Source organism: Podarcis cretensis (genome assembly GCF_951804945.1).
Source record: "Podarcis cretensis genome assembly, chromosome: 13".
In the NCBI taxonomy this organism is placed as follows: Eukaryota; Metazoa; Chordata; class Lepidosauria; order Squamata; family Lacertidae; genus Podarcis; species Podarcis cretensis.
Window position 1 is genome coordinate 17,824,017 of NC_137182.1, and position 15,202 is coordinate 17,839,218.

The 15,202-nt window shown below is 42.7% G+C and overlaps 1 protein-coding gene across 1 annotated transcript; it reads left to right on the forward strand.

Annotated features, from left to right (window-relative positions):
- Window positions 1-1,109: 1,109 nt before the first annotated feature.
- LOC307200534 (vomeronasal type-2 receptor 26-like) lies at window positions 1,110-13,674 on the forward strand (the record flags this gene model as incomplete). The annotated part of the gene is made up of 6 exons (XM_079949070.1): window positions 1,110-1,270; window positions 7,578-7,791; window positions 8,666-9,520; window positions 10,360-10,587; window positions 12,025-12,151; window positions 12,776-13,674. 6 exons carry the CDS (start codon window positions 1,110-1,112, stop codon window positions 13,672-13,674), a joined length of 2,484 nt encoding a protein of 827 aa, XP_079805196.1.
- Window positions 13,675-15,202: the final 1,528 nt, after the last annotated feature.

The following is a 15,202-nucleotide window of genomic DNA, read 5'->3' on the forward strand; positions in this document are numbered from 1 at the left end:
CTGGCAGGGCGTCAGGACGATGGGCATGTGCCCTTCCTGCTGCATCCTCCTCATGTCACCCTCCCAGCCTGTCACGGATGCTTTAGTTGTGACCCCTGCATTACAGGGGGTCGAGCTTGATGACCTTTGGGGTCTCCTTTCAATTCTACAATTCTCTGTTTATTTAGGTGAATATATATAGGGGCCCTAAAAAGGCCTGCAGACAGGGCCCAACAGACCATTTGTCCATCATCACAGCCATGCCTTGAAGTCACTCAGAATCTGCTCACCATTGTTCCTTTCCAGTCTAATTCTACCAGTGGCTAGAATTCATCTTGGCCCCATGGGTTTACCTGCCCCAAGCCTGGCCTCACGTAACATCGGCTGATGGACATCTGAATGTGGTTTGGACCATGAGCCCAATGGAGAGGCTTGGTTGGCCTAAGTGCTGCAGGTCAGAGGTCCTTGTTGATTCCCAGCAAGGAGCTTTCTCTACCTGCGCAGACTCACTTGAGTGATTGACAACTTTTAGGGTTCTGGATTGTGTAAGAAAGTACAATAAGTAGAGAAAGCTGCAGAAGCTCTCTTCTGAGAACACAGTAGGTGATGAAACTGGCAGCTGGGATGCAATGGAGGGGAAGGGGCAACAGGCTTGTTCCTGCTCCCCCCTCATTACAATGCCTTGAAAACACTTGAAGGAGGCTGCTGAGGGATTATTCTGTGTGAATCATTGTCTCTGCTACTTCCAATGGAGCAGCTGAGGCAAAGGGATCATTATTCTCTCCCTTGTTATTATGAATTACATGGTAATAATCTGCTTCTGATTAGACCTCCCTAGACTTCCAGGAATCCAGTCTAAAAAGAATTAAAACCCTCTCTGCCATCCCCAGCAAATGCTAAGGTGCTGCTGACTCGTTTAGTGAGCTTTCCCCTGGAGTTGGATCCTAGGTCTTGGGAATTTAGCTGGTGCATTCGGAAAGTGCCATTTAAGGCAAGCTGCTGTACTGAGGCTGTTTCTAATGCCAATGCTGATTAGCTGTAAACAGGGAAATCTCTGTCTAGGAAAATGTATTGTTCCTAGTATGGCAGTGTTGATGCTGTTAATCTTCTCTCTGCCTCAAATGGTGACTATGTCAAATGTCAATCGGAGCATCAGTCACCTCCATATCCCACACAAGTACTATCAGCCAGGTGACCTTATCATTGGTGCACTTGCTTCTCACATCGTGTCCTCTGTTGACTATGAAACCTTCATACAATGGCCATCCATCCATCAGATTCTTAATCCATTGTAAGTATTTCAATTTTTCAATTCCCATGTGATATTAATTCCTAAGTTACCATGTGGGCTTAGAAATGCTTCCTATTTATTTTCGCTATGGGGATTTATTACTTATAGGGAGGGGTGCAAAATATCCCCTCCTCCCACAGAACATAGGATCAGTCTTAGACTTAACCCTCTCCACCACCTGAATTTTAACATCTAAAATGATCAAGACAGACAATAAATTTCTAGTCAGGTTTGTAGGAACAAGGTGGATCATCCAGGATCCAGCTTTGAAGCAAAGAAAGAGCAGTCTTCCAGTCAGATACCACATGATGTTATGGGTGGTGTGTTTCTCTCCCACCCCCAAGCTCCCCCACCCCATTTTCCAGAGCAGTGCTTAACGGAGAGGAGGAGCCATGGCCACGACCAGTCACAGGGGTGTCATAATCTAGAGAGCCCAGCATTCTGATGTCAACAGGAAATGGGTGAATGGCCAGTAGGAACCATTGGGCTACCTAGCTCTGTCCTGTCTACACAGAGTAGCAGTGACTCTCCAGGATTTCAGACAGGGGTTTGCCCCAGCCCCACCTGTATCGTAAGCAGATGCTCTACCATTGGTTTTTTCAGAATCTTTACCACCGACCATCTGATTGGCAAGTCCTAGGCTCTGTGATTTAACCCACAGCGCCACCTGCGTCCCACCCAAAAGTACACAGAGTAATTGTCAAAACATAACAGGCAACAGAAGGTTGCTTGGTATCGGGGACAATAGCTTCATTGATGCATGGGATACTGAGCATGAGGCTCCAGAAACCTGCAAGAGGGCAACAAACTACAAGGAGGAAGCAGATGGAGGGAATGACTCCTAGTTTCATTTTTTCTCTACACAAAGGCACAGAGTATGGGAAACAAGCAAGATGAATGGGAGCTTTTAATACAGGATGGCAAATATGACCTAGTAGGTTAGTAGGCATTACTGAAAACTGGTGGGATGAGACTCATGACTGAAATGTAGGACTTGAGGGGCAATCTGTTTTAAAGGTGTAGACCAAACGGGATGGGAGGAGGAGCATTATATGTAAAGGATGTGTACACTTGTGAATCAATCCATGACCTGGAGCATGGAAAACAGATTGAAAGTATATGGTTAAAATCAAAGGAGGGAGAAATAAGAGTGACCTCCAAGCCAGACTGAAGACTTGGATGATGCCTTCCTAGAGTAGATTATGAAGCATTCCAAAAGAAGAGCTTTAGAGGTCATAGGAGACCTCAACTTCCCCAATATCTGTTGGAACTCAAACTCTGCCAAGACTGTAAGGTCCGACGAATTGCTCCATTGCATCGGGATTCAAGATTACTTTAATAGTTTGGAGAATTGAGTTAACAAAATGAATTTCAATAGGGACAAATGTAAGCTTCTGCACTTAGGCAGGAAGTACCTACTTCACAAATATAAGCTGAAGGACACCTGGCTTATTAGGATCTAGCCATCTTAGTGGAACTCTAGCTTCACTTGAGTGAACAGTGTGGTGCAGTTTTTGGTGTGTGTGTGTGTGTGTTTAAACCAAATTCTTTATTGGTTTAATTAAATCTGCCTCTAAGCTGCCTTGTTGCTCCCTAGCACTGAAAGGCAGGGAACCTAAGTTTCCTTAAACAGATTGACAAAAAATGGTACACAGCAAAACACTTTGATGTCCAACTCTCTCTTTTTTTTTTGTATAATTTTTATAAATTTTCCAATTTTAAGACAAAACAACATACATCGACAAACAAAAACAAACACACAGATATGATTTCATAACCTCATTTTCATAAGCCTTCTTTCTCGGACTTCCCCATACCTCCCCCTTTTTGCATCCTTATTTTACAGTTTTTCAGCAACCCTTTACTCCAATTAATTAAAACTTATTATCTTATTATCTTTCTCGATTTCATCTTATTTCAACAAACAATTTCCGCTGCAATTCTGTATCTTCCTTTCCCTTGACATTTTAGCACTCATCAATATTGTAACAGTTCTTAAGATAAGCTTTGAACTTCTTCCAGTCTTCCTCCACCGTCTCTCTCCCCTGGTCACAGATTCTGCCTGTCATCTCCGCCAGTCCCATAAAGTCAATCACTTTCGTCTGCCATTCTTCCAGTGTGGGAAGTTCTTGTGTCTTCGAATACTTTGCTAGAAGGATCCTTGCTGCTGTAGTGGCGTACATAAAAAAGTCCTATCCTTCCTTGACACCAATTGGCCGACCATGCCCAAGAGAAATGCCTCTGGTTTCTTGTGAAAGGTACATTTAAGTACCTTCTTAATTTCATTATAGATCATTTCCCAAAAGGCTTTAATCTTTGGGCAGGTCAACCAAAGGTGAAAGAAGGTACCTTCAGTATCATTACATTTCCAGCATTTATTATTGGGCAGATGATAAATCTTCGCAAGCTTGACTGGGGTCATGTACCACCTATAAATCATTTTCATAATATTTTCTCTTAAGGCATTGCATGCCGTGAATTTAATACCGGTGGTCCATAACTGTTCTCAGTCAGCAAACATAATGTCATGACCAATATCCTGTGCCCATTTAATCATGGCTGATTTAACTGTCTCATCTATTGTATTCCACTTCAGCAACAAATTGTACATTCTTGATACATTCTTAGTATTGGGTTCTAACAATTCTGTATCCAATTTCGATTTCTCCACCTGGAAGCCAATTTTCCTGTCTTGTTTGAAGGTTTCCATTATTTGGTAGTAATGGAGCCAGTCTCGTACCTTGGACTTTATTTTCTCAAAACTCTGTAGTTTAAACTCACCACTTTCTTGTTCTAAAATTTCAGAGTATTTTGGCCATTTGGATTCTATGTTAAGTTTCTTCACCTCCTTAGCCTCCATAGGTGATATCCACCTAGGAGTTTTATTTTCCAACAAATCCTTGTATCGAATCCAAACATTATATAGTACTTTCCTAACAATATGGTTTTTAAAACCCTTGTGAACTTTAACCTTGTCATACCATAAATATGCATGCCAGCCAAACCTATTATCAAACCCTTCCAAATCCAGAATGTCTGCATTCTCAAGAAGTAGCCAATCTTTCAACCAGCAGAAAGCTGCCGATTCATAGTACAGTCTTAAATCCGGCAGGGCAAACCCCCCTCTTTCTTTTGCATCAGTAAGTATCTTAAATTTTATTCTGGGCTTTTTGCCCTGCCAGATAAATTTAGATATATCTTTCTGCCACTTCTTGAAACAATCTAGTTTATCCACGATTTGTAATGTCTGAAACAAAAATAACATTCTAGGCAATACATTCATTTTAATCACTGCGATTTGGCCTAACAAGGAAAGCTTCAGATTCGACCATATTTCTAGATCTTTCTTTACCTCTGTCCAGCAATTTATCATAATTGTCTTTAAATAAATTCACATTTTTAGATGTCATGTTAATCCCCAAATATTTTACTTTCTTTGCCACCATTAACCCAGTTTCATTTTGGAATCTCTCTCTTTCGACATTTGTTAAATTTTTTTTCCAAAACTTTAGTTTTTTGTTTGTTCAACTTGAATCCTGCCACCTGACCAAAGAATTGAATTAACTCTAAAACTCTTTTTGTACTAGTGTCTGGCTCTTGTAAAGTCAATACTAGGTCATCTGCAAATGCCTTCAATTTGTAATGTTTAGCTCCGACCTGAACTCCTTTTACCAGCTGGTCCCCCCTGATCATATTCAACAGAACCTCCAGGACTGATATAAAAAGTAATGGGGATATTGGGCACCCCTGCCGTGTCCCTTTTTCTATGGAAAGTTCATCAGTAACCACGTTATTTACAATTAGCTTTGCCTTTTGTTCAGAATATATTGCACTTATACCATTTTCAAACCTTTGGCCTACCCCCATCCCATGGAGATTCTTCTTCATGAAGTTCCAAGAGATATTATCAAAGGCTTTCTCCGCGTCCACAAAGATTAGGACTGCCTTCGTATTATTATTTACAGTTAGCATTTCCATAATGTCAGTTATATTCCTTACATTATCTGATAAGTGTCTTCCTGGGAGAAAGCCTGCCTGGTCCTTATGAATCTCCTCCATTAACACCCTCTTCAGTCTTTTTGCTAAAATATCAGCAAATATTTTGTAATCCACATTAAGTAATGATATAGGGCGGTAGTTCTTGATCTGGTTTTTTTCAGTTTCAGTCTTTGGTATATGTGTAATAAATGCTTCTTTCCACGATTCAGGTGCCTTTTCCCCCCTCTAATATTTCGTTACAAACCTCCTTAAGCGGCTGTATTAACCATTCTTTCAATGCTTTATAATATCTGGAGGTTAGTCCATCTGGTCCTGGAGATTTCCCTAGTTGCATGTTTTGAATGGCACCCTCCATTTCTTGATCTGTTATTTTCTCATTTAAAATCAACATACTTTGTTGCGAAATTTTTTGTAATCCATATTTCTTAAGAAAATCTTCTATGTCTCCTTCGTTTTCTGGCCCTTGTGCATATAATCTCCTGAAGTAGCTCTGAAAGCAGTTGCTGATCTCATTTGGTTTAAAAATGTTCTTTCCATCCACCTCCAAGCTTGTGACTGTATTTAGTTTCTGTCTCTTTTTCAATTGCCATGCTTGAAGTTTCCCACATTTGTCCGCTGATTCAAATGTCCTCTGTCTCATTTGCTTGATTTTCCATTCTATCTCCTGGTTCATCAATTTCATATATTGCATCTGATAAAACTTAATTTCTCTCAAAATCTCATGAGACTTTGGTTTAGACCTCAATTTCTTTTCTCCTTCTTTTATTTTTTCCAGAATCTTATCCTTCCTTTCATTTTGTTTCTTTCTCTTTAAAGAGTTCTGTTGTATCAGAAAACCTCGCATCACGGCCTTGCTTGCGTCCCACATCACACTTTTCTCAACATCTGTCCTCAGATTTATCTCAAAATAGTCCTTCAAGGTTTTTTTGGGCCTTTTTGTAAATCTCCACCTCTCTGAATAGGGTGTCATTCATTCTCCATCTGAAGGATCCAGCTGTTGTTAGTTTCATTTCCATCTTCACTGCGTTATGGTCAGAGCATGTCTTTGGGCAGATTTCCACCTTTTTTATCCTTGGAGCCATTCCACTAGTAATCCATATTTGATCTATTCTTGTCCATGTCATTTGTGCCTCTGAAAAGAATGTTCCCTCTCTCTCAAGAAGGTTTCTTGTTCTCCAGATATCAATCAGGTCCATGTTTTCAGTCATTTCAAAAAAGGTCTTAGGTAGTCTCCCATCCTTAGAGACCACCTGTCTTTGTGCTTTATCCATATTTGTAGAGACCACGCCATTCATATCTCCTAATAAGATCACCTTATAGTCCAAATAATCCATTAATGTCTCATGCAATTTCTTGTAGAATTCTGCCTTCCCTTCATTTGGTGCGTAGATGCCAACTATCAGGAGTTTTTCTCCTTGGATTTGTATCTCAATTGCCAAAATTCTTCCATGTTCATCTTTAAAAATCAATTTTGGAGCCAATTTTTCCTTTACATAAATCACCACTCCTCTTTTCTTAACTTTGTCTGATGAAATAAATTCCTGTCCTAATCTTTTATTTATAAGTAATCTTCTATGTGCCCTTGTCACGTGGGTTTCTTGTAGACATATCAAATCCAATTGTTCTCTTTTCAAGATGTGAAAGACCTCACGCCTTTTTCTGGGAAGGTTCAGTCCATTACAGTTCCAGGTTAAAAATTGCAGAGACATCATTAGTTAATTACCTCCAGCTGCTCCCTGCAGCTGTTCTTTCGTTGGTGACTTCAGTCCAAATGTCAAGTTTCCAAGGTCTGTATCAGAGGTCGAGTCTAGCACTCCTTTCAAAAGGTCCTCCTCGTTTCTGTCTAGGAATTGTTCTTTATCTTGCACTGTTCTTATTTTGACTTTCTTTCCTTTGAAGTTAAAAGACAAACCTTGTGGAAATTCCCACCTAAAAGGTATGTTATTCTTCTTCAGCAGGTCAACCAGGTTCTTAAAATAAGTTCTTACCTCCAGAATGTATTTTGGGATGTCCTTGTAAATTTGAACAGAAGCATTTCCAATCTGAAGGGTTCTCTGGTAATGTAATTTTAAAATTTTATCTCTTTCCTCTTTAGATCTCAGAGTTATCAGACAATCCCTTGGGATCTTCCTGCCTTGCCTTCTGCCCAATCTGAAGGCAGTTGTTATCTTAAATTCTTCTTCCTCTGAATCTACCTGCCAAAATTCTGATAATTATTTTGTGAGAAAGTCCACTAGGTTGTCCCTTTCACTTTCAGGGACCAACCTAAGTCTCAAATTCTTCTCTTTCCTCTGCATCTCCCACAAAGACAAGGCCGCCTCATGCTGGTCCACATCTTTGATAGTTACTTCAGTGAAAGGATGACCTGCTGGGCCACTTTGGAGCTACTCTCTACACACTACAGATTCGTACCCAACTACCAGTGTGACAAACAGAAAAATCTGATGGCCATCATTGGGGAACGTGACTTTGAGATTTCCCTCCACATGGCAGCCATCTTAGGTGTCTACAAGATTCCCCAGGTAAGAGACAAACATGGTGACTTCCCCTCATTCTTCTTTCCTCTTTCCTGTTGAGAGAAGTTTTGCATTCCATAATAGCCCTCTTGATAATTTCTGAATGTATTCAATAAAAGCTTTCATCCGCCTTCATCCATTTCCCAACGTATGCATGTTCTTCAGGGGGTATGAATGGAACATTTTGCAGATACACTTGTACACACCTACTCTATGCATGTGAACAGCTTGGTCTGCTGACCTCAGGTAGACTCCAACCCGGATGAATTATGGAGGCTTCTCATCAGTCACTTGCCCATTACCTTAATTAATTTGATCAGGATAATTTAGGGCTGTCAGGGGTGCCGTCAACAGGTCACCAGCTACCTACCTAGTGAAATCAGGGGAGCAGAGAGAGCATTCAATGGTTTCATTTAAATCCACAGGAAGACAGGAAGATGGGAATGTATGCTCTCACCCCTCAGCTAATGTTGCTCAGAGTCCCACTCCACCCTGCACTGACAATTTCTTCCTAGAAATCAGACCCCTCCTGCTGCCTATGGTGGCTGCTAAGAACAATTCTCCTTTGGGTTCTGCAGAGCATGTCTGGTCCTTGTGGAAGGAGGGGGCTCTGACCAACTCTCTCTTGAGAGAATGTCACTTGGCTGCTTTTTCCTTCTCAGGTGTGACCCATCTCAAACCCCCACACTGTACTCTCCCCCCTTCCTTCTTTCTGGAAGGTTCTTGGAGTGCTGCTCTCCACCACTACTCCTCATCTGCCCATTCTCTGACGGGCTTACTAAGACGGTGCGTCCAAAGCACAATTGTTTTGTCATTGCTATCCACACATAACCAAAGTTTCTACTACATTAATGGGAAATAAGTGTCCATTTCCTTCTAGCTCACTTATGGCTCCTTTGTCCCAGAGGATGCTGGTCAAAGCCAATCCACTCCCTTCTACCGGATGGTGCCCAATGAAGCCCATCAGTACACTTGGATTGTTGAGTTACTTCTGCACTTTGGATGGACGTGGGTTGGGTTGCTCGCTGCGGATAGTGAGAGTGGAGAGAAATTTATGCAAATCCTGCAAACTCTGCTTTTCCAGAGAGGCATTTGCTTGGCCTTTTCAGAGAGAACTCCAAAAGGCTCATATTTTGAAGAGTATTATGACATGATTTCCCAGTGGCTCCAAGCCTATCATGCTATTGCGGAAAGCAAAGCCAATGCTGTCGTTGTCTATGGAGAAGACATGTCCATGTTTTTTTTACAACTATGGCTAGCGCCAGGGGGTGCAGAAAACGTGACATCTATGGAGAAGGTATGGATTATGACTGCTCAACTGGATTTCTCAGCAGTGGCCTTTCAAATGAGCCAGAGTATGCAACCATTTCATGGCTCCATATGCTTCACAGTGCACTCAAAGGAGGTGCAAGGATTTAAGACCCTTCTTCACTCCCTAAATCCTTTCATGGCAGGTGAAGATGGTTTTCTTCAGCAGTTCTGGCTCCAGACATTCTATTGTTTCTTTTCAAAATCCAGTAGTGAGTTCAGTGAACCCTGCACTGGACAGGAGAAGCTGGACAGCCTCCCTTCGTCTGGCTTTGAGATGAGCATGACTGGCCACAGCTACAGCATCTACAATGCCGTCTATGTTGTGGCACATGCTCTGCATGATGCCATGTACAGATCCAGGGCAAAAGACAGAGGAATTGTGAGAAGATGGAGACCGCAGCTTCAGAAATTGCAGCCTTGGCAGGTAATGGCTCCTTTGTTGTTGTTGTTGTTGTTGTTGTTGTATATCTTTTAACTATTATTTCATTTTATATTGTTGATAAAGCAAAGGCAAGAATTTTAACAACAGACAAAAACTGAAAGATGAATAACCAAACTGAAAAATAGGCAGGTAGGATGTGTAGTTGCACGTGAGTTAAAGAAAGACTTTAAAGTCCAAATTAAGTCCAATTGTATCAGATCACCAAGCATAGTTCCAGATTTGCCAGGTTTTGGGGGAGGGGGTTGTTTTGAAAACGTTGGTTCTGCTGTATATGCCAATTCTTTTGGCAACGTATTTAAAATGGTATAATCAGGAATACACAGTGACATTTATTTTGGACAACAAACCATCTTTTTGTAGTAATATTTATCATTTCTGAGAAAATCGGACACAACCCACTCACCTGAGCTTCAGCTCTTCAAAACAGCTAGGTGTGATATTGTCAATGGCAATTTCTATCTCAACTAGAGTTTTAACAGGAACACCTGTTTTGCCTGTTCCTCCCTCAGTCTAACCCTCCCCCCATTTTCCTGTTCTTTCATTTATACACTCTTCATTGAACTTCATGGATGTTTGCATGATGATTTTGGAACTCCTGTTTATGCTCTGAAATACATATACAGTGTGGCTTAGTCCTATACAGAGGAATCTGCAGAGGAAAGAGAGATCAAAATTTACTGTTATTATTGCAATAGTTATTATTTTGTGATTATATGAAATCTTGCCTATTGCCTTGGAAGAGGCAATGGCACCTTAAAAGGCGATGCTGAACATAAGGTTGAGTTTTAAACAATTGTCCTCTTCCTGCCATCTTGATGCAGCTCCACCCATTTCTTAGGAGTGTCTCATTCAACAACAGTGCGGGAGAAGAAGTGTCTTTTAGTGAGAACAGGGAATCTGAAGCTGGTTTCGATATTACCAACTTGGTCACTTTCCCAAATAACTCCTTCAGCAGAATGAAGGTTGGATGGATGAATTTGGATGCTCCCCAAGGAAAAGAGTTTTCCATCAATGAAGACAAAATGGTGTGGCACAGGAGTTTTGACCAGGTGGGGCATGATTTCAGGAAATTGCAACTCCAGTGTGTCCTAAATGTGATGCTTGTATCTTGAAAGCCTAGCAGAGACATGGATCCTGCATTTTTTCTCTCTTTATGAAAACCTCTATGAATGTCGTGGGGCTCTGATGCCTTGAAGCATCATAGTTCATTATTATATGCTTGTTTGTTTATTGCATTTTTATTCCACCTTTCCTTTGCTTACTTCCCATTTTATCCTAACAACCAACAACCCTGTAAGGTAGTGTAGACTGAGAGCAGCAGTGACTGGTCCAAGGTCACCCAATGAGTTTCATGGCCAAGTGGGGATTTGAATCCTGGTCTTCCACTTCCCTGTCTAGCACATTCTTTAAAGATTTCTAGGCCAGCAGAGTGTGACCTAAGCCTAACCTCCAACCAACTTCTTTGGGGAGAAAGAAAAGGGAGCTGAGCCTGGAGACAGACGAGGCAAACTTCTGCAGAGAATGCCTGGTTTGGAGGCTAGTAATTCTCAAGTTATAGTAGCAGAAGTCTGGCAGAGTCCAGCACTATCCTTGTTTTTGAGGCTGCTTAAGTTGTGGAATGTGTGTGGTGCTGTTATCTAAATCACAGAGCCTAGGGCTGGCCGATCAGAAGGTTGGCGGTTCGAATCCCAGTGACAGGGTTAGCTCCCATTGTTCGGTCCCTGCTCCTGCCAACCTAGCAGTTCAAAAGCATGCCAAAGTGCAAGTAGATAAATAGGTACTGCTCCAGTGGGAAAGTAAACAGCCATTCCATACACTACTCTGGTTTGCCAGAAGCGGCTTAGTCATGCTGGCCACATGACCCAGAAGCTGTACGCCAGCTCCCTCGGCCAATAAAGCGAGATGAGCGCCGCTACCCCAGAGTCATCCATGACTGGACCTAACGGTCAGGGGTCCCTTTACCTTAACATGTGTTACAATTGTCTCTTGGCCCAGTGTATTTAGTCTGGGGTTCTCAGTCCCCAATATTTGTGGGTTTTTTCAGCTGGAAAAACTGAAGGAACCTGAAAGCGTATACAGTAGCTGCTTATTTAAATCACTTAGGATGTCAAAACATCCTTTCAACTCTACTTTAAAATCTTTTGAATTTTATAAGAAATGTATTTTTCCAAGTAATAGTATTATTTGGAAATAATAGTATTATTTGTTCAGGTGGACTCCCTCCCTCCCTTTGATTTTTTTAACAACACACACACATTGAAATAGCCATTACTTCATTTTCAGAGCCACGAAAACATCTTCTGTATCATTACATGCCATTAATGGCTGTTGACAGCTCATTGCTTTCAAAATTCTCTGAATATTCAGCAGGCCATTTCTCCCATCCACTTGATCCCTTGCAGCCCAGAAAATGGAGTTCAGGTTCTCCAGATGTCCATTGTTCCCCCTGTGCTAAACATTTCCTAATGGTTAATTAACATTCACAGGTGCCACCCCTCTCTCAATGCAACAAAAATTGCCCTTCTGGTACTAGGAGAAAAAAGAAGGAAGGGGTTAAATTCTGCTGCTATGACTGTGCTTCGTGTTCAGAAGGCAAGATTTCATACCAGAAAGGTAGGAGACATTAGGCAGCTTTCAGATATGTGTCATATTAGATTTCCTTTGAAGGGTCTGTGGCAGTGTGAAAGGTGTCACAGTTGCTGCTATTGATGTAGTTCGGATTTCCATGGACATTGAAGTTCACAGACTTGGAGCTCTTCATTGCAACCAGCTGACAGCCCAGCAAGAAGGCCCAGCATTTTCAAAGAGGTGCTTTGCAAGCCCGAATGATCAGATGATGGTTGGGGTTTAAAAAGCACACTGTTACCTGCCCTACACCTAATATCAGAGATGACATCAGATACAGGGCCGGTAGGTGTAACTTGCTAAAATGGCCCCATGGGCCAGAGGTTTTCTATCACTGGATTACCTGGGTGGTGATGGAGATGAGTTGCACCGGTGCACCTGCAGGGCACAGGCCTCCTGATGTCCAGACCCACCCCCTTACTGTCCCGGCAAATGACTGTGAGATCATTGTCTGGGGCAGGGGGGTCCACAGCCCTTTCTCCCCATGCTGTTCACTCCTGTGTCTGAAAAGGATTGTCTCTTGCACATCCAACTGGTAAGTCCCATACTGCCAGGAGGAAGCATACCTACTCTCAAGTTGCACCCTTGAAGTGAATCCTTTCTTCTTTTCAGACATGAATTTCTGTGTCGGATGCTCAGAAGATCACTATCCAAACAGGAACCAAACACAATGCATTCCAAAGTCCATCAGCTTCTTGACTTTGGAAGAACCGCTTGGGATGAGCTTAGCTTTTGGCTCCGTATTCTGCTCTTTGCTCACCATATTGCCCCTCACCATCTTTCTGAAGCATCAGGACACACCGATTGTCAGGGCCAATAATCGGGACCTGACCTACGTTCTCCTCCTGTCTCTCCTTCTCTGTTTTCTCTGTCCCCTCATCTTCCTCAGCCGACCAGACAGAGTGACCTGCCTTGTCCGACAAATGGCTTTTGGCCTTGTTTTCACAGTGACTGTTTCTTGTGTGTTGGCCAAAACCATTACCGTTGTTCTGGCATTCATGGCCACCAAACCAGGATCCAGAATGAGGAAATGGGTGGGGAAAAGAGTGGCAAGTGCCATTGTGTTAACTTGTACTATTATCCAAGCTGGTATTTGCACTGTGTGGCTGGGAACCTCTCCCCCATTCCCCCAGTTTGACAAGCACTCTGTGAGGGGAGAAATCATTCTGGAATGTAATGAAGGGTCAGCTGCCATGTTTTACTGTGTCTTGGGCTACATGGGCCTCCTGGCCATTGTCAGTTTTGTTGTAGCATTTTTAGCCAGGAAACTGCCTGCCAGCTTTAATGAGGCCAAATACATCACCTTCAGCATGTTGTTATTTTGTAGTGTTTGGATCTCCTTTGTTCCGGTCTACCTGAGCTCCAAGGGAAAACACATGGTGGCTGTGGAGATCTTCTCCATCTTGGTCTCCAGTGCTGGTTTATTGGGTTCCATCTTTGCCCCCAAATGCTACATTATCATATTGAGGCCTGATCTGAATGACAAACAGCAGTTAATAAAGAAGAAATAGCAAAGTACCCTGTTGTCACTCTTTTCTGTTACCCCAGAACATGGGTAATGAATTTGCTGCCGACTCCTTGATATAATTTCATTTTATTTGTTTATTGAACTTGCTATGTGCATAAAAAAAATCAGATGGTTCTCCCTCACCCCCCGAGATGTGGTTCCCAGTTTTGGGAGCCCAAGGGCACAACTGGAAAACTGAGGAACTCTTGTGGACACAAAAAACCACCAATTTCACAGAAGAAAGTGTGGAGATGCCCAGAAACTCCACCTTCATCCTTTCTTGTAACTTGAATCCATTGGTTTGGGTTCTACTCTCTGTAGCAGGAGAAAGGCTTGCTGCATCTTCCATCTGACAGCCCTTGAGATATTTGAAGATGAGTATCATATCTCCTCTCAGTCTCCTTTTTCCAGGCTAAACATACCCAGCTCCCTCAACCGTTGCTCATAAGGCTTGGTTTCCCACCCATCATCTTCCTGGCTGCCCTCCTCTGCACATGTTCAGCACACATTTTACCAGCTTCCTCATGAAAATCTCATGGGGGACTTTGAGAAAAGCCTGACTGAACTCAAAATAGACTATGACCACAGCATTCTCCTGATCCACCACATTTGTAATGCCATAAAAAAGAAAAGAAATGAGATTGGTCTGGCATGAGAAGAACAGGCCCAGGACAGAACCCTTCGGCATATCTGTGGCATCAGGAGATAATATCTCTATGCTATGAGGAGAAAATGAAAAGGAGGGAAATACCCCTCTTCCCAGAGAGAGTGACAGATGCCACATATACCTATTCTGAACTCAGAATTGTACATGCAGCTCTCTGCGTGTATGAAGAAGTACTTGAAGAAGAGCCAGGACAGAAATTCCATGGGAAACACCCATGCCAGCCCTGTTCTGCTTTGCAGGTCCGATCCCACATCCCAGCCCCTCAAAGCAGAGTGGGGCTGGCAGGGCGTCAGGACGATGGGCCCTTCCTGCTGCATCCTCCTCATGTCACCCGCCCAGCTTGTCACGGATGCTTTAGTTGTGATCCCTGCATTCCATGGGGTGGAGCTTGATGACCTTTGGGGGCTCCTTTCAATTCTACAATTCTCTGTTTATTTAGGTGAATATATATAGGGGCCCTAAAAAGGCCTGCAGACAGGTCCCAATGGACTGTATGTCCATCATCACAGCCATGCCTAGAAGTCACTCAGAGTCTGCTCACAATTGTTCCTTTCCAGTCAAACTCTACCAGTGGCTAGAATTCATCTTGGCCCCATGGGTTTACCAGCCCCATGCCTGGCCTCACATAACACCAGCTGATGGACATGTGAATGTGGTTTGGACCATGAGCCCAATGGAGAGACTTGGTTGGCCTAAGTGCTGCAGGTCAGAGGTCCTTGTTGATTCCCAGCAAGGAGCTTTCTCTACCTGCGCAGACTCACTTGAGTGATTGACAACTTTTAGGGTTCTGGATTGTGTAAGAAAGTACCATAAGGACAGCAAGCTACAGAGGCTCTCTTCTGAGAACCCAGTAGGTGACGAAACT